General features: G+C 48.6%; 2 protein-coding genes across 2 annotated transcripts; one reads left to right on the forward strand and one right to left on the reverse strand.

Moving 5' to 3' along the window:
• Positions 1–690: 690 nt before the first annotated feature.
• LOC308579534 (tubulin polyglutamylase complex subunit 2-like) lies at positions 691–7,113 on the reverse strand. The gene is made up of 5 exons (XM_081214101.1): positions 7,003–7,113; positions 6,051–6,167; positions 5,730–5,843; positions 5,084–5,244; positions 691–1,314 (listed from the first exon to the last, which is right to left on the reverse strand). Exons 1-5 carry the CDS (start codon positions 7,043–7,045, stop codon positions 1,075–1,077), a joined length of 675 nt encoding a protein of 224 aa, XP_081070227.1. The 5' UTR covers positions 7,046–7,113; the 3' UTR covers positions 691–1,074.
• Positions 7,114–7,732: 619 nt separating this feature from the next.
• Positions 7,733–19,614, forward strand: LOC308579537 (uncharacterized protein; the record flags this gene model as incomplete). The annotated part of the gene is made up of 4 exons (XM_081214104.1): positions 7,733–7,753; positions 8,243–8,483; positions 17,721–17,843; positions 18,231–19,614. 4 exons carry the CDS (start codon positions 7,733–7,735, stop codon positions 18,392–18,394), a joined length of 549 nt encoding a protein of 182 aa, XP_081070230.1. The 3' UTR covers positions 18,395–19,614.
• Positions 19,615–19,901: the final 287 nt, after the last annotated feature.

Here is a 19,901-nt window from a genome sequence, read left to right on the forward strand (position 1 = left end):
GGATTACGGGAGCTGTAGCCCACAATCCTGACTGGTGCCACTGCCACTAGATCCCCGGCAGAGATCATTCCCAGACCCTTTCCACTTTAACTAGAGATGTTGGCAAACGAACTAGGGCCACCTGCATACAATGGCGGCCCCCTTCCCTAGATGGTCCCAGTGGCAAACATCAAACCACCAAACTCTCTTATCCGCAATCGCTCAAATTGCAGATTGTGTTTCTTTCATCTGATGCTATGCCAAGGATGATTGGGACACAATTCACGTGTGGTTTGGTTTATGACTTGAAAAGTGATCGGCTCTCAGCCTGGTGCACTTCTAGCTGTTTTGGACTACAAGGTTGCTCAAAGGATGCTTCCCAGGGGAGGGTTGCTTCCTCCCACCCTTTGTGCACTTTAGCTCCTCAGTCTAGACAGGAAAGGCGATTCCCAGGAGGAATCCCCCTTAGCCAGCCATTGCATTACGAACCCTAGACAGGCTTGGTATACCTGAAAGAGCATCTCCACCCCCATCACTCAGCCCGGACACTGGGGTTCTCCTCTTGAAGGTCTCTGGAGGTTCCCTCACTGCAAGAAGTGAGGCTACAGGGAAGCAGGCAGAGGGCCTTCTCGGTGGTGGGGCCAACCCTGTGGAACACCCTCCCAGCAGATGTCAAGGAGATAAAGAACTATACAACTTTTAGAAGACATGTGAAGGCAGCCCTGTATCAGGAAGTTTTTAATGTTTGATGTTTCATTATATTTTTATATGTGATGTAAGCCTTCCAGAGTGGCTGGGGAAACCCAGCCGGATGGGCAGAGTATAAATAATAGTTATTATTAGAGTATAAATAGCATTATTATTAGCAACGTTCACTCCAAGGAAGGACTATGTCAAACCTGAGCCCACTGGTCGCGTTTGGCACAAAGGACATTCAGCCAGAGCCTAAAGCCTTTTAAATAAATACTTTTAGATAAATACATCTTGGTCCCATTCGATGCTCCACCAGCCACAAACTAGGAGGCCTGTTCTCGGGGGAGGGGCAGTGGACCGAAGCCACGGTGGGGCGGTGCAGGGTCAAAGGACAAAGGTCAGTCAGGGCTGGGGTTCCCGTCTCCTTGAGGAGCTTCCGGCCTGCTGCGGATTCTTGGGGGCTGTCCCCGCCTGGCCCTTCTGGGAGGAGGGCGGCTGGGACGGCAGCTTCTTCTTCAACACCGGAGTTTTGCTTTTGCTGCGGAAGACCTTGTTTGGGTCCAGCTTGTTCACAAAGGAATCGGCCTCCTCAGAGAGCTGCTCCGTGTTGACGGTGATGGGCTTGTACATGTTGAACCATTGCTGGAAGAGGAGAAGGGAAAGTGAGGAGCAGCAAACACCAATCACTGCAGGGCAGGCGTGTGGTTCTGGTTGCCTCGTCTCGAGAAGGATGCTGGAAAAAGTTAAAGGGCAACCAAGAGAGAGCCAGTGTGGTGTAGTGGTTAAGAGAAGTGGACTCGTAATCTGGTGAACCAGGTTCACTTCCCTGCTCCTCCACATGCAGCTGCTGGGTGACCCTGGGCCAGTCACACTTCTCTGAAGTCTCTCAGCCCCACTCACCTCACAGAGTGTTTGTTGTGGGGGAGGAAGGGAAAGGAGAATGTTAGCTGCTTTGAGACTCCTGAAGGGGAGTGATAAAGCGGGATATCAAATCCAAACTCCAAAATTATCAAGGGGGTGGAGCGAATCCCCTATGAAGGAAGGTGGCCAAGGCTAGGTCTTTTCGGTCAGGAGAAAAGGCAAGTAAGAGGCAGCACGATAGAAGTTTATGAGGTTTGGCATGGCACAGAGGAAGTGAAGGGAGTCTCTCGTTGGGAAATGCAGGACAGGTAAAAGAAAGGTAAACCAGGGAACTCAGGATCCCAAAGAGGCGTGGCTCTTGGGTTCAAGGGCCATCCTGACGCAGAGGAAGACTCTAGTCAAGGCAAATTGCCCATCTGATAACGCTGCTATCAAAATTGGCAATAAAAATAATGCTGCACACAGCAGAGAAGGATATATGGAGAGAAATATTGAACTGTGACCTTGGGAGTGAAAACTTTGTTTTGAGAATGCCTGAAAAAGCTAAGCAACCTGGGTGGTGGGTGGGAAGCAGATAGAAGAGGCTCAAGAGACCTCTAGAAAAAACAGACCCTAAACCAGATTTGGCAGACTTTGTAATGGAGCAATTTGCTCAAGAGAGGAAGGATTTTGGAGTAGAGATGCAGGAGCTATTTCAGAAAATGAGTACTAAGATAGAGGATAGCACAGCTCAGCTGTCACAGCAGACAGAAAGAATGGGTGCAAAGGTTAAAGAACTTGAGGAGAAATCGGCTGAATTTAAGAAAACCTCTGAACAAATAGAGCAAGTGAAACAAGAAGTAGTGTGTAAAGAGGCTGTGGGTGGGGTTGTGGGTAGACTGGATCTATTAGAAGATGCTGTTCCTATGACACAAATGAGACAAAATGAGAATACGGTGAGAATATGCAATTTACCAGAGCAAGAGGAAAACCAGAGACTAGAGAAATATTTAGCAAAAATCTTAGCCAAATGGTTAGGAGAAAGAAAGGAGTGGGTGGAGGAGGCTATACAGACCTGTTACCAGGTCAGAAATAGAAGAAAAAGAGGAACACAGAAGCCTGGAGACTGTTTGGTTACTTTCATAACTAGAAGAATAAAGGAAACAGTTCTCCAGAAGGGATTTGAAACCAGTCTAAGGGTTAATGAAAATAGGGTTGAGATATTTAAAGAAATTCAGAAGACAAAAATATAAGTTCCTGACAACCGCCCTAAAAAAAGCAGACGTACAATACAAATGGGAATTTCCAGAGGGACTCATTTATATACAAAGGCAAAAGGTAGAGACTTACAACAGAAATGCAAGCACACAATTTTTTTGAAAAACAAGGCAGGGACTTAGAAAGACAAGAAACAGATAGGTATGGGAATACCCCTCTGGAAAAGCAAAGGCAGGCAATGGAACGGCTTGCACAAGAAGAAGAAAAAGGTGCAGCAGGAGGTAGACCTATCTTGAGAGAAGTTGATATTGGCAAACCTTAAAATACTGAATTGGAATGTGAATGGATTGAGCAATAAAACAAAGAGAAACAGGGAGGAACATATAATTCTCAAACAAAATCTAGATATAATTTGCCTGCAAGAGACACATAAAGCAAAAAAAAGAAAGGTAAACCAGGTAAAAGAAAGGTAATCCAGGGAACTCAGGATCCCAAAGAGGTGTGGCTCTCTGGAACGCAAAGGCCGTCCTGACGCAGAGGACTTTAGGCTCCTAGCCCTGCCTGTCAAATTGCCCATCTGATAACTATCAAAATTGGCGATAAAAATAATGCTGCACATGGCAGAGAAGGAAGGTGAGCGATGGCCTAAACGGCCTCGGTCCAGTATACCTGAAGGAGCGTCTCCACCTCCATCGTTCTACCCGGACACTGAGGTCCAGCACCGAGGGCCTTCTGGCGGTTCCCTCATTGCGAAAAGCCAAGTTACAGGGAACCAGGCAGAGGGCCTTCTCGGTAGTGGCGCCCTCCCTGTGGAATGCCCTCCCACCAGATGTCAAAGAGAACAACAACTACCAGACTTTTAGAAGACATCTGAAGGCAGCCCTGTTTAGGGAAGCTTTTAATATTTGATGTACCATAGTATTTTAATATTCTTTTGGAAGCCGCCCAGAGTGGCTGGGGAAACCCAGCCAGATGGGCGGGGTATAAATAATAAATTATTATTATTATTATTATTATTATTATGGAAGGGTGGGGGTGTCTCCAGGCCTGTTATCTCCTGGCTTGTTATCTGCCGGCCGTGGGACTAGAGGCCTCAGACAGGAATCCAGCTAGATCCAGCTCAGGGACAGAAGGGGGTCTGCTTGGGATAGAGCAGATCCCCAGTTTAATCCCTGGATGATCTGCTAAAATATTATTATTACCCTTTGCAAGGCTTTCTTAGCACAGAGCTGCAGGAGAGAGATCACACCACAGCATGGTAATCCTAAAATAATGTTGCATGGTGTATTTGAGGGAGTCATGCTTTGGTGTCAGAGTGTGTGTGTTGGATGCAGAGTTCAATCCCTGGGGTCTCCAAGAGGGGCTGAGAGAGTCAGTGTTCAGAGGCATATACACCTGTACCTGTGCCCAGCCAAGCTTGCTATAAGATTTCCACCAGGGCTCCACAAGGTCAGGGAAGCCACCTGGGAACAGTCCTATTGATGTCCCAGCTCACTTGACCCTTGCACAAGAAGACCAGGGTCTCAAGAACAACAGACATGCCAGCCAGAAAATCCCTTCTGATTCTACAAGTCTCTGGGGCCTGGACCATCTCAAGAGAGAGACGTCTCTGCGGAGAGGAACAGACACTTCCTGTCCAGCTCTCCCCAGGGAATGAAATGTCCATCCAGGACAAAGGGCTTATTTTAATCCACAAGCAGACCCAGCCCAAGACATTCTGGCACCTGAGGTGGACCACAAGTTGGCGTCTCTCCACTAGGGAAGAAGGCAGGAATGAAGATTTCCATTGGGAAGAAGTGGGGGAATCAAATCAACCTCATCTTTGGGTTGAAGTGGGACTCAAAGGCCAATGTTGTAGGGTCTGCCCCCCAAATCCTGGAGAATCAGTGTCTAAATGCCTCTCTGGGAAAGTGGGAGTGATGCAGAACAGAGCAAAGGAATGGAAGGATTCGTTCAGAGGGGAGAGCATTTATGTCACATGCAAATCCCCACTGGTATCTCCAAGGAGGGCTGGGAGAGACCCCCCGCTATGCCACCTGAAGCTCTGGAGAGCAGCAGCCAGTCAGTGTAGAGGTGGTGTGGCATAGTGGTAAGAGCAGTGTTTCTCAAACTTGGGTCCAGACAACAGCTGGGGACCCAAGTTTGAGACCCACTGGATTAGAATGTCGGTCTGGGGCCTGGGACGCCTGGGTTCAAATTCCCATTTGGCCATAAAGCTCCTTGGGCCAATCACTCACTCTTGGGCCAATCACTCACTCTCAGCCTGACCTCCTTTGCAGGGCTTTTGTGAAGGCAGAATGGGGAGGAGCGGCAGACCCTAGGAAAAGGGACGGGCCGTTTGTCGTTCTCTCACCTTAGCCTGGGGGCTGATGCCGTAGCTGGTGAAGGCATACTGCCAATGGGGCAGCCCCAGGTGGGTGATCAGGAGCCGGTAGTAAGTGGTGAAGGTTTTGGTGAGGAAATGCCAGTAGAGAGCTCGGTCCAGAAACCAGATCTCGGAATCCGGGGTGACAACTGGAAGTGAGAAGAGAGACTATTAGGCCGCAGGATGAGAAGAACGGACCGTCCCACCTCTCAGGGGTTTTTAATAAGGAACTCTGAGGCCTAGGAATGACGATCTGGGCCTCAGTGCTTTCTAGAAAGGATAAAGGCATTTCCAAGGGAAATTCAGCCTCTGAGGCGATATACAAAGTTTATTATTATTATTTAATAATAATAATAATAATAATAATAATAATAATAATGGCAAATTATGAAAGCCAGGCATAGCTTGCTTCAGGAAGACTTCATCACAGGCCATCATAGACAGCAGACTTTGTCAACCTGGTACCCTCCAGATGTTCTAGACTACAAAGCCCATCACTCTCAGCCAGCACTACGGTATGGTGCTAGGAACAGTAGTCCAAAACATCTCCCACAAAGACAAAAGCTAACGGGGGTTTGCAGATGGGGCTGATTTGTGCAGGCAGCTCTTGTGCTTCTGGTATCACACAACATACCCGGCTTGGTGTTCTTGTACACAAGGCAGACCTTCCCATTCCCTCCGCATGGGTCCAGCTCAAACACCAGGCTCCGCGAGTCCAAGTGAGGTTTCTCCAGCTGACCCCCCTTACCTTTGGGGAGAAAGAAAAGGCTGAGCGAGGCAGGCAGGCATTCTCATCGGGTGCAGGGCAAGGAATACTCCAACCAGGCAGAGCTTGAGAAGCTGGGCGTCAGTGGGGCTTGTGTATAAGGTCACGGATACTTTTGGTGGGGTAGCAGGGGAGGTGGAGAGGAGAACTGAGGTCTCCCATGGACAAAGGGGTGAGGTGGGGCAGTACCTTCTTCATCGTCGGTGTCCTCCAAGTCAGCCAGCGTGGGGGCATTGGGCAAGGCATAGACGGGCGACGCTCTGGAGATGCTGTTGATGGTCATCGAGCCAAGCGGCATCGGGTTGTCTGGAAAAAAGGCAGCCATTACTAGGTTGCTGGCATGGATGGCACTATTCTGTAGGAGCACAGAAGGCTCACATAAAGCAAGCACCTAACCATCACGGCAGCAAAGATGGGATTGGCAGCACGCAGAGTGATGCTGCTGAAATAGGAATCTTCCTGCTGATGAACAGTTCCTGTTTCATTCTCCCCTTCCCAAATTAAAGACAGAACACAACTTAAGCAGGGGAAATGGGTTTGTGAATGCAATTGTTGATCAGATAAGAAAGTGTTTATTTTGTGTGTGCTTCATAGCATTTATATACTGTTCAACTGTGAGTAAAACCCTCAGAGCGCTTATCAATAAAAGGGTCAACAAAAAGTTAAAAACGGCTACTGAAAAGCATTCAAAAGTTATTTATTTATTTGCATACCCCCCATCATCTGAAGATCCGAGTGCAGTTCACAGCATAAAAACACAAGGTACAAACACAACATACCCCGTAAAAACAGGAACAAAAACAAAACAAAACAATAACGCTCTCTCCATTAATTAAAATCAATGATTAGCTAAAAAATGGATTAAAACACATGCCATACTTCTTTGTGACTGGATAGGCTTGCCTGAACAATAATATTTTTAGCAACTGCCAAAAAGAGTACAGCGAAGGCACCTGCCTGTTGTCAAAAGGAGGGAGTTCTAAAGTGTGGGGGCTGCTGCACTAAAATACTGATTTATTACATATGCAGAATGAGTATTATGGGGTTTGTAACGCTGTCAGTTCCGCAGATCAAAGTGGCTGAGTGAAGAAGGCGACCTTGTGAGTAAACTGGTCCCAAGCTGTGAAAGGCTTATTCTTACCGTCAAACTTTACACTCCAAGTCATGTGGAAGCCGTCCGTCATCAGGTAGAAATTCTTTAAATCCTCAGGCAAGACGCAGGCATTCTTCTGCAAGGAGAGGCAAGGGCAGGAGAAAAAGAATCAAGCAGCAGCCACTGCCTCTGTGGCAGGAATTGCTAGTGTGGCCCCGTCTAGATATGGTTGGACTCCAACTCCCATGGGGCCAGGCAGCATGGGCAAGGATCAGGGGTGATGGGAGTTGGAGTACTGCAACCCTGGGACATAGGAAACTGCCTTATGCTCAGCCAGACTGTTGAGCCACCTAGTTCACCATTGTCTCCAGGGTTCAGATGCTCTCCAGGGTTTCAGGTAGGGAAGCTCTCTACCTGCAAATGATGGAGATGGAACCTGGGACTTTCTGCGTGTAATGCAGATGTTCTACCATTAAACTACAATCCTTTTCCAACATCTGGAGGGCATCCTTGCTTTGTGGAGTGTGCTGGCCAGCAAACAAGGGTGGGGGGTGTTATTGGAAACACTATTACTATACTATTACGTTTTTGTTCCTATTTTTATTATGTATTTTGTGTTCTTCATACTGTGGTTTTATGTTGTGATCCACTCTGAGACCTATGGGTGCAGGGCAGTGTACAAATTTAATAAACAAACAAGCCTTGATGTGCAGCTGGCCCTCTTGTCCGTTATACCACTTCCAACATTTGTCTTTCTCCTATACTTTGCTTGGCCCCGATGGACAGAAACAGGCCTGCAGTATCCAGCTGTTGTCTGAGAGCCCTATCATCTCTCCCCCTCAGCATTCTTGTCGGCCTATGTCAAGACTGACCCCTTGCCCTGCTGCATCTATAACTTTGCATCCGCGGAGCCAGCTCTTTCCAGGTTTGCATCGCTTTTCTTCTTGAGCTGCCTGGCTGCTGCCTGATGTCATCGCTATGTCCGGTTCTCTGCTGCCCTGGATTACATGCCCTGAAAACTCGTGCCTCCTAAACTAACAGCTATCAGAGCGGCAGCATCGAGAGGAAGGGTGCGTCGCACACACGGAGGGTGCTCTTCAAAGCAGGACCCAACAGCAGGTGAGTTTCCCCTGATTCTTCAGTTCATCATTACAGGCCCAATTTAACAGAGGGAGAATAATTGGTGGGGACATGCCCAACACCCCTGAGAGCAGTGTTTCTCAAAGGGGGCAGGAGGGGAGAATGGCAAGTGTGGCAGGGGGGAAAAAAACACATTTGAACATTTCAGTATAGTATACGACTCCCAGAAGGCAACGGGAGAGCCGGCTCCACCGCCTCCTCCTCCTCCCTTTCTCCCACCGCCCGTTCTGAGTCCTCCCCATTGGCCGGCTCCTCCGACTCCGTATCTGGGCGAACCCCGTTCCCCGTCAGCCAATGGGAGCCGAGAGTCGGGCGCGGGGGCGTGGCTGGGCGGAGATACGTTGGGGTTGGCGGTTGCTTCAAGGCGGTGGACGTGGCTGCTCGTTGGAGTAAGGACCGTCTCTTTACCTCAGGAGGGGCTCGCGGGGGGCGGCGGAAGGGGAAGCGGGGGGGGGGCTAATTTGACGGCGGGCCGATGATAAACGGTGGCAAAGGCTGCCGTGGTTCCTGAGCATGTGCAGAGAGCCGCCTCCGTTGCCTCAGGAAACGAGCCCCGCCGAGTGCGGAGCCAGGCCCGGGGGTTACGGGGAAGCCCCCACTCCCAGGGCGGGGGGACCTTGGCCTGCCAGCCTCGCTCTCTCTCGCCCCTCGCCCTACTCTGCAGGGCTGTTGTGAGGGGCCGGGGAGCGTCGCTGGAGGGAGAGAGAGAGTGCTGAACATTGCTGCTTCGTGTTCCAGTACAAATGCTAGTATGTTAAATTCCCCCAGAGCTCCCTCGAAGTCTCACAGCGTAGCAACCCTAATAGTCGCGCTGAGCGGAGACTTGAACTCGGGGCTTCCCGGCTTCCCCCGTCAACTCTGAGCTGCTGCAGCTGATTTCAGCTTTTCTTTGTGGTTCCCTTTGGTGGAAGTTTTGGAAACTTTGGTGGCTGCCGTCATAGGGAAGACGGGGCTGGTGGTGGGTGGGAGACATATATTGCATGGCCCTTGAGGTGTCCTCTTTATGCATGGGGAAGACTGGGCCCTTGAGGTTTCTGTATGTCTTGGGGGACGTGTCCTGTTTATGATATCGTCTGCCTCCATAGCCTCTCCCCTTCACCAAGTGAAGGGAACCCTGGTGACCCTGCAAAACAGACCCATAGCCTGTTCGTCACTCCCTCCCAGCGTCCTTTCCATCCTTGGCACCAGAATTAGGCGTCCCACTCGCAGCAGGAAATTGTCCTACTTCTGTATCAAGCTAGAAATGGGGGCTCAGATCTCCAGGCTCCCAGAGGCAAAGTGAGTTGGATCTTGGAGACCTCATATCGCAGTTCTACAAAAGGCGGCCATCCTGCACTAGTTACCTTGGTTGGTTAGAGCGTGGTGCTGATAATGCCAAGGTTGCAGGTTTGATCCTCATAAGGGCCACCTTCATTTTCCTGCATTTCAGGGGGCTGGGCTAGATGACCCTTAGGATTCCTCCCAACTCTGCAGTTCTATGATTCTAACATCTTTAAGGGTCTGGAGGCAGGGCACACATCTTGCATCTCCAGCTTAAAAGAGTAGCACCTTAAAGACCAACTAAGTACCGTATTTTTCGCTCTATTGGACGCACTGGACCACAGGACACACCTAGTTTTTAGAGGGGGAAATCAAGGGAAAAAATATTATTTCCCCCCCCCCCCAGCCCCAAAGAGCAAGGGACAGGCTGCGTGCAGCCTGTCCGCTTCTCCCAGAGCTTCTCGGGGCTCCGGGGGAAGCCTGGGTCCCCCCCCCCCCAGCCCCAAAGAGCAAAGAAGCCAAGACAGCGAGCGGGATCCATAGCCACTCAACCTCTCCAGCCAGGAGCTAAACCTCTCCAGCGCAGCTAAAGAAGAAGACAAGGCAGCGAGCGCGATCCATCCCGCTCACTGCCTTGGCTTCCTCTTTAGCCTTGCGCAACGGGATGGATCGTGCCTGCTGTCCACCAGGGCTGGACTAGATGACTCCTGGGGTTCCCTTCCAACCCTGCAATTCTATGACCTTGGAAGGTGTTGGGGGTCTCCACCACTGGAGGCTTTTAAGCAGCAGTTGGGGGACCATCTGCCTGGCGTTCTTTAGCTGTAATTCCTACATTGTGAGGGGGCTGGGCTAGGTGACCCTCGGTTGGCCCTTCCAACTCTATACAGTCCTACACGTCTGCGGCAGGAGATCCACAGCCACTTCACACAATGCCCACTCCCAATTTTCATTGGTGAGACATGTGGCTTCAGTGTCTAGGTAGGTACACCCCTATCTGCCACTCTCCCCCCACCCCACTTAAGTCGAGGGAATTCCTGCCCAGAGAAGCTCCCAGGTGAGACAAGGGTTAAGATCTACCTCTGGTAAATGGCTTTCCCTTTTCTCTTCTTCTTCTGTGCTATTTCCTTCTTTTGTGTTTTGTTTAATCTGTTTTTATTGTATACTAAAATAAAAGCTGCAAAGTTTCCTTTTTTATAATATCGCCCCCCCAAACGAAAACGTTAATCTAGATAAAAACACTGATCCAGAGGAAAAGAAGGGTGTGGAGAAAGCACGAAAAAAGAAAAAGAGGTAGAGATAGAGAGATTTTTAAAAAGTTGGCTTCTTTAGCCTTGCGCAGCCTCCCGCGACTGGAGAGGCGCAAGGGTAAGGAGGAAGCCCGGGCAGCGAGGGGATGGATCGCACTCGCTGCCTGGGCTTCCTCTTTAGCCGTGCGCAGCCTCCCCGCGGCTGGAGAGATTGCACAAGGCTTTTCTAGAGGAGGGAGAAGGGACTGACTGACCGCGTCAGTCCCTCCTGGGGAAAAGCCCGCAAGAGCCGCACGAAGCTTGCGTGTGGCTCTTGGGGGCTTTTCCTGCCTGCCTCCCCCCTGCATTCGCTCCATAGGACGCACAGACTTTCCCCCTTAGTTTTTAAGACGGAAAAACTGCGTCCTATGGTGCGAAAAATACGGTATAAGCTTTCTAGGTCTGAAGCAGAGGTTGCTACAACTTTATAACTGTTGATGACTGTTGGTTCCACAGGGAAGGGCAAGAGATTTTTAAAGGGATAAAAAAGGTAAAGGACCCCTGACAGTCACAGACGACTCTGGGGTTGCAGCACTTATCTTGTTTTACAGGCTGAGGCAGCCGGCTTTTGTCCGCAGACAGTTTTCTGGGTCATGTGGCCAGCATGACTAATCCGCTTCTGGCACAACGGAACACCAAAACCAGAGCAACGCACGGAAACACTGTTTACCTTCCCGCCGGAGCAGTACCTATTCATCTACTTGCACTTTTTTGTGTGCTTTCGAACTGCTAGGTTGGCAGGGACTGGGACTGAAGAATGGGAGCTCACCCAGTTGCGGGGATTCAAACCGCCGACCTTCTGATCGGCAAGCCCAAGAGGCTCAGTGGTTTAGACCACAGCGCCATCCACGTCCTTTAAAGGGATGGATAACCAAAATTAGCTTTAGCATGTATATAGTGATACCTCTGGTTATGAACTTAATTCGTTCCGGAGGTCCATTCTTAACCTGAAACTATTCTTAACTAGAGGCGTGCTTTTGCTAATGCAGTCTCTTGCTGCCGCTGCGCCACCGGCACATGATTTCCATTCTCATCCTGTGGCAAAGTTCTCAACTTGAGGTAACTCTTCCAGGTTAGCGGAGTTTGTAACCTGAAGCATTTGTAACCTGAGGCCTTTGTAACTCAAGGTACCACTGTAATGGTACTTGAATCCAATATCTCTATTCAGACCAGGTCTCTCCATAGTTTTTAGTTTGGTAATTCAGAATATCTGAAGAAGTGTGTATACACACCAAAGCTCATACCTAGAATGCTTATACCTAGTTGGTTTTTAAGGTGCTACTGAATTTTAAAAAAAATTGGGGAAAAGATTCTTTTAAAGACTCTCTTAAGACAAAAAGACTTGATTCTCTTAAGGGAGTTCTTTTTGGATATCTTTTAATATACCGTATTTTTCGCTCTATAACACGCACCTGACCATAACACGCATGTAGTTTTTAGAGGAGGAAAACGAGGAAAAAATATTCTAAATGAAACAGTGGATGTATGATTTTTATGGTTCATGCTGTGGCCACAGACATGTGATCTGACAGTGAGTTTGGGGTAGCCCAATGCAAAAATCCTGAGGATCCATGTGGATCCGTGCTTTGTAACCACGTTTTAAGTGGGGAGGGAAGGAAAATAACTCAAGGGACAAGGAGCTTTTCCGCGGGGAGGAGGGAGGGAAAGAGCACTGTTGCTTTAAAGGTATACTTAAGGTATTTGCCCTGTGCCTGGGTTTTTTTTCCATTTAACAGTTTGCAGCCTTTTCCTTCCGCTCCTTGTTTTGAGGCGGAATAGATTTGAGCAAGTGAGGAGGACTTGGATTGCAGGGGATTCGCCATTAGCTGTGTAAAACTGCTCCTCCTTGCAGCCTGAATGATAAGCAGCCACCAGCAGCAATAGAATGGAGCACAAAAAAGCGGTAGGGGCACTAGGACCCAGACAATGCTCAAATCTATCCTGCCTGAAAACAAGCTGCTCCATCCCAGCCGATCAGCTGAGACGCGGGGGATTTGCGAAGTTTTCCCCTCTCCCTCATGCCCTCCCCAGCCTTTTTTTTACTTCCTGGTTTTCACTGCGCTGGCTCAGAGCTCGAGGTTGGTTTTATTTTGCTGTTGGTTGCTTAAATTTTATCTTTCCTGCCGTCTCTCTGCAGCCTCATTGCTCTGTTTAGAGAGGGCGCAGACCTTTGCTAGCGTCTCTCCCTCCTCCCGTGTAAGCGGCTGCTGCCGGCTTTGCTGCTATGGCTCTCCTTCCCTCCCTCCTTCCTGGCTCCAGGTCGCTTTAAAGAAAGCAAAGTGAGAGCCTCGTAGAGCGTGTAAGTAGCTCCCGCTTTGCCTGACTGACGGCAACCATGGCTCTGATCCGTGCATTCGCTCCTTAACACGCACAGGCATTTTCCCTTACTTTCTTGGAGCAAAAAAGTGCGTGTTTTGGAGCGAAATTTACGGTATATCTTTTAAATCTTTCATCTTGTTATTTTTTATGACTACGACAGACCAACACACCTGCCTACCTACCTACCTGAATCTTTAATTGAAACTACCATGAGTTAATAAATGACTGCTAAAGATTTGCAGTCTGATGGCAGTCTGGATGGTCCAACATGGAAGGGTCCCATGGTCTTGCGGGTGCAGTTTACCCAGATTTCTCTCCTGATCCTCAAAAACCAGAACCGGCTTGTAAGAGCCCCAGATAGCTTTTTTAAAAATGTGTGAGTGTAAAGCTTAGTCTCCTGGTGTCCATAATAAGAGTCTGAGGAGCATGCATTGAATGTATGGCCTCTAGGAGTTGCTTTTATAATCAAGGCTAATACAAATAAATGTGGCTCATTATCTCTGTGATTGAGCTAGTTACAGTGTCTTTAATAAAAGACAACCTTTTAAATGAGGTCCGTTTAAGAGTAATAACAAAGTGGATTTACAGAAATGCTGGCTTTGGTAGTCTCCCGGTCAGTGTTTCCCACTGCTTCTGAACTTTCAGTTTTTATGCAGAAGAATATTCAGGCTGTAAAATGTAGAATGCAACAAACCTTTTGGCCTTGCTTTCCTTGAATGAAATTGCACTCAGTTTCTGATGAAAAGGAGCTCTAGCTATGACCTTTGAACGATTGCCAAATTTAACTTGACTTGTTGGGTAGTGAATTGGGCCAGGACCTGATTCGGATTCACTCTGTGCATACGGCACATGCACTCTTATCTCAGCGACTTTGGAGCAATGGGTTAAAATGAGATTGGGGGTCTGTTTGTAACTTTGGGGAGAGGGCTAGAAGTAAAAGAATTCAAATGATAACTTAGGGATACAAGCTTTTCAAGTCCTTTAGGGAGGCTGGAAAAATCATGACGTGCTTTTAGGCACCACCACCTCATTTTCACAGGTTGGCAGCCAGCCTTTAGTTACCGGTACATCCCCAGCTGATCCTGGTAGATCATGGGACCCTTATTGATTGTGGGATTAAATAAAGTTTACTGAAAGTTAACAAATAAAAGCTCAACAACTCTGGGCAATCCATCCACACCACACACTCTTCTCATCTCTCCAATGACAATAGGTAGATCACTGCCAGTTTTTTTATACTGGGAGTAGATCACAGTCTCTTGGGAGTTGAACGTGCCTGAGCTAGAGAAATGGCTTAAAGCTGCCATTTAGCAACATTTGATCTCTAGCTGCTCATATTTACATGTTTATTAGCTTACATTTAGCCTTCTCTTCCATCATCGAGCCCAAAGTAGCTGCATGCACATGCGGTTCTCAGGCAGTCTCCCACCCAGCACTAGCCAGACCTAGACCTGCTCAGCTTCCCGTAGGTCGTGGCATCATGTTCCTTCTGGCCCTACCCTGGGAGTAGATCAAACAGTGAATAATTTCATTGTATGCCCTGACTTCCTGACAAATTAGATGCGGGCTTTTGAGTTTCATTCGCCTGCATAGCCAACTCCCAATTGGCCCTTCCTTACTCAGAGGTACAGTGGTACTTCGCAAGACGAAAAATGCGCAAGACGAAAGAGTTTTCCGTTTTTTGAGTTGTTCCGCAAGACGAATTTCCCTATGGGCTTGCTTCACAAGACGAAACGTCTTGCGAGTTCTTGTGAGTTTGTTTCCTTTTTCTTAAAGCCGCTAAACCGTTAATAGCCGCTAAGCCGTTAATAGCCGCTAAGCCGCTAATAGCCGTTCTTCGCAAGACGAAAAAACCGCAAGACGAAGAGACTCGCGGAACGGATTAATTTCGTCTTGCGAGGCACCACTGTATCAGAGAAGGTGAGGCAGAGTTTTGTTGGCCTGCTTTGACCTGCTTTTATATTCTGTTTTTATTGAAATATATATATATTTTCATGGATAATTTTAACAAGATAACCCAGCTGACAGCAAGTCCAATGTGTTCTCTGCTCCCATGAGAAATATTTTTTGTCAGCACCAGAGACTAATTGTGCTAATTGCTGCCACCCACCCACTTCTTGGGTGCTGGATGGGCCCTTCAAAGCCAGAAAGAAGTCCAAGGTGCAAGGTGCTTGGTGTTGGGCAGGGTTATAATTGGGGCTTTTCAAGTGTGGGCTGGTTTGTTTTTGTTCATGAAGAGTTTTTCTTGGGCTGGGCAGCTGCCTAAGCTCTTTTTTTTTGGGGGGGGGTGCTGTTTTCATATCCTCTTCTTGTGGGAAGCTTCAGTGTGGGAGGTGCTTTGTAAGAACAACTCAAAGTTTTCCTGATCTTGTCTGTTCAATCTCTAAGTATTTCCACAGAGAGGAATTTTAGAGCAAGACTCCTGCTGAAAGGTCAGAAAGCGGAAGTGAAGGCAAAGGTGCCTGCAGCTGCTGCTCCAGCTCCAATGGATGCCTGGAAAAGTGCAGGCCAAGCACCTGGGCAGCAGGTCAGTACGGAGAAGGGCAAATGAAACCAGAACTCTTGAGAGATTTGTCAAAAAGAGGCATGTCCTTCTGCTCCCCCTATTTGGGGCTGGAAGGGAGTGGGAGGGGGCAGATTGGCTGTAACAGCAGTAAGCATTACAGTCCCATTTCATCCAGTTCCTAGGAGAAGGAGGTACATCTGGGGTAACCAGTTGTGGTTCTTGTGGCATCCACGGAATCCCCTCCCCATTAGCCTGGTGCTGAAAGGTTATAAATGTTGTCACCAGGCAGACCTTCCTGGAGAGTAAGTGCAGGAACTGCAGTGAATTGTTTTTTGCCTGTATCTTCTCCGTCCTTGTGTGCGATTCTTTCTGAGAGTTGATTGCATAACCTCAGAAGCGAAAGAAGGGGCATTTCTGCCTGAATCCTGTGGATCTTGGTGGCTTGGTAAATCCTTCTTGTTTTGCGATGCTGCTTCAGCTGCCAGATTCCACCTCAAATGTCAAGGTGAAGAGGAAACCATGCTGTTTACTGTGCTGTTCTCTGCACAAAGTACCAGCAAACACCAGAAAGTAGAGAAGAAGACTGTGCTAACCTAGCTTTGGCCAAAGCAGAATGACCTCCTGGCATGGTTGAGATTGCATAAACAAGCAGTTGGTAGCCTCAGCCTTCCGCCCTCCTCTCCTCCTCTCACTCATGGGAATGTCATGCCTCTCATTCTGCTCTGTATGTCCTTTAGGAAAGTTCTCTCCATGGCTTAAAGAGCTGTCAGCCATTTCTGGCTTGGCTTAGCCACCCTTCTGGTCTGTGTGCTGCTCCTATATTGGAGTAATGCATCACTTACACTTACATCATTTACACAACAACATAAGTGCAGAGCTAATAAATTTATTAGCTTTTGAAGACTTCTTTGAAAGGAGTAGCTGAACCCAGAAGGGCATGTTTTCTTGGTAATGTCTAGCCACAACTTCCAGTCATGCTCTTGAAGAGGCATCACATAGAAGAGATACATACCCTTTGTTCATTCTTTGTGATCTGTGCCACAGGCCTCTGTTGGCAAGAAATGGCAAGCTCTTCAGAGTGGAAAAAAGCATTGTGTTGTGAGCCTTTGGCCAATGTAAAGTGGCACCTAAGGGGATGAAGACATCCATGTGTTTGAAGACTCAAAAGATGAAAGGGATCAGTTCTAAAATCACTGAAGATTGCCTTGTATTTGATGACTTGCCTAGTAGCCACAGGCAACCAGGATTTTCATGCAGGTGACTGAGCAGCCAGCTCACTTGATTTCTTGGCTAGCTATAAAGGAAGAGTAACCTTATCTCATCCAGAGTCAGCACAAAGTGACCCCATGTCTCGTGACCCTGCAAAACAGACCCATAGCCTGTTCGTCACTCCCTCCCAGCGTCCTTTCCATCCTTGGCACCAGAATTAAGCGTCCTACTCTACATTTCTACTTGGAGACCTCGTATCACAGTTCTACAAAAGGCGGCCATCCTGCAATAGTTACCATGGTTGGTTAGAGCGTGGTGCTGATAATGCCAAGGTTACAGGTTTGATCCTTATAAGGGCCACCTTCATTTTCCTGCATTTCAGGGGGCTGGGCTAAATGACCCTTAGGATTCCTTCCATCTCTGCAGTTCTATGATTCTAACATCTTTAAGGCTCCAAAAGTGAGATCTCTAATCTGAACCTGGTAGATGAGAGTATGTGGGCGCAAGAAGCTAAAATGTATTTCAAAAGTTTAATTTTAAACATATTGGCAGAAGATAAGTGAATGGATTTTAGTTCATGAAGAATGTGAGCAAAAAGCAAGCAAGCTGAGATTCTTCAAAGGGCACCATGTTCTGTGAGCCTTCTGTGCACCTACAGAATTGTGGCATCCATTCCAGCAACTTAGTAATGGCTCCCTTTCTTCCAGACAACCTGATGCCCCTTGGCTGCATGACCACCAACAGCATCTCCTAGTTAAACCAAGTCAGAGCATCACCCATCTATGCCTTGCCCAATGCCCCCACGCTGGCTGACTTGGAGGACACCGACGATGAAGAAGGTACTGCCCCACCTCACCCCTTTGTCCATGGGAGACCTCGGTTCTCCTCTCCACCTCCCCTGCTACCCCACCAAAAGTATCCGTGACCTTATAGACAAGCCCCACTGACGCCCAGCTTCTCAAGCTCTGCCTGGTTTGAGTATTCCTTGCCCTGCACCCGATGAGAATGCCTGCCTGCCTCGCTCAGCCTTTTCTTTCTCCCCAAAGGTAAGGGGGGTCATCTGGAGAAACCTCACTTGGACTCATGGAGCCTGGTGTTTGAGCTGGACCCGTGCGGAGGGAATGGGAAGGTCTGCCTTGTGTACAAGAACACCAAGCCGGGTATGTTGTGTGATACCAGAAGCCCAGGAGCTGCCTGCACAAATCAGCCCCATCTGCAAACCCCCGTTAGCTTTTGTCTTTGTGGGAGATGTTTTGGACTACTGTTCCTAGCACCATACCGTTGTGCTGGCTGAGAGTGATGGGCTTTGTTGTCTAGAACATCTGGAGGGCACCAGGTTGACAAAGGCTGTCATCTATGATGCCTGTGATGATGTTTTCCTGAAGAGCAAGCTATGCTTTGTTGCTGTTGTTGTTAATATTATTATTAAAATTTGTATACCGCCCTTCATCCACAGATCTCAGGGCGGTTCACTACATAAAATTACTGTATCTGTATCTGCATAATAAAAACAAGAAGAAAAGCAAACATCCCCCTCACCCAGCACATTTAGAAAGGTATTGGCGATCAATCAGCCAAAGGCTTGGTTGAAGAGGAATGTTTTCACCTGGTGCCTGATCACCACCTGGGACTGCCGCATTGGCAGTATGCCTTCACCAGCTACGGCATCAGCCCCCAGGCTAAGGTGAGAGAACGACAAATGGCCCGTCCCTTTTCCTAGGGTCTGCCGCTCCTGCCCATTCTGCCTTCACAAAAGCCCTGCAAAGGAGGTCAGGCTGAGAGTGAGTGATTGGCCCAGGGTCACCCAGTGAGCTTCATGGCCAAACGGGAATTTGAACCCAGGCGTCCCAGGCCCCAGACCGACATTCTAATCCAGTGTGTCTCAAACTTGGGTCCCCAGCTGTTGTCTGGACCCAAGTTTGAGAAACACTGCTCTTACCACTATGCCACACCACCTCTACACTGACTGGCTGCTGCTCTCCAGAGCTTCAGGTGGCATAGCGGGGGGTCTCTCCCAGCCCTCCTTGAAGATACCAGTGGGGATTTGCATGTGACATAAATGCTCTCCCCTCTGAACGAATCCTTCCATTCCTTTGCTCTGTTCTGCATCACTCCCACTTTCCCAGAGAGGCATTTAGACACTGACTCTCCAGGATTTGGAGGGCAGCAGCTGTTCTCAGCCCCACTTGGAGATCCCCAGGGAGTGAACTCTGCATCCAACGCACACACTCAGACACTGAAGCATGATTCTTCCCTCAGATACACCATGCAACATGAGTTTAGGATATTATCATGCTGTGGTGTGATATCTCTTCTGCAGCTCTATGCCAAGAAAGCCTTGCAAAGGGTAATAATAATAATAATTTAGCAGGTCATCCAGGGATTGAATTAGGGATCTGCTCCATCCCAAGCAGACCCCCCTTCTGTCCCTGAACCCATCTAGCGGGATTCCTGATGGAGGCCTCCGGTCCCATGGCCGGCAGATAACAAGCCAGGAGTCAGGCCTGGAGACACCCCCACCCTTCCATCGCTCACCTTCCTTCCCTGCTGTGTGCAGCATTTTTTTTATCGCCAATTTTTATAGTTACCAGACGGACAATTTGACAGACAGGGCTAGGAGCCTAAAGTCCTCTGCGTCAGGATGGCCTTTGCGTTCCAGAGCCATGCTTGTTTGGAATCCTTTGAGTTCTCTGATTTACCTTTCTTTTGCCTGTCCTGCATCTCCCAATGAGATACTCCCTTCACTTCCTCTGTGTTATGCCAAACCTCATAAACTTCTATCGTGCTGCCTCTTACTTGCCTTTTCTCCTAACCAAAAAGTCCTAGCCTTGGCCACCTTCCTTCATAGGGGATTTACTCCACCCCCTTGATAATTTTGGTTGCCCTTTTCTGAACTTTTTCCAACATCCTTTTCAAGACGAGGGCCCTCAGGCTTCTGGGTGGCAGGAAGTGCCGTTTCCTGCTCCTCACTTTACCTTCTCCTTTTCCGGCAAGGTTCAACATGTACAAGCCCATCCACTGTCAACACGGAGCAGCTGAGGAGGCCGATTCCTTCGTGAACAGACCCGGAGGCAGGGATAGTCTTCAAACAACAACTAAACCTGCCTCCTCAGTAATGATATGGTCTGGACTTAGCGTAACTCCTCCTGCTGCCCGTGATAACTGAGATCGGATGTCCCAGGACACCCCACCCCCTGTGGAACATGCCCAGCCATTCTGTTGGCTGG

The sequence above is a fragment of the Podarcis bocagei genome (assembly GCF_964188305.1).
Source record: "Podarcis bocagei genome assembly, contig: HAP1_SCAFFOLD_138, whole genome shotgun sequence".
Taxonomy (NCBI): domain Eukaryota; kingdom Metazoa; phylum Chordata; class Lepidosauria; order Squamata; family Lacertidae; genus Podarcis; species Podarcis bocagei.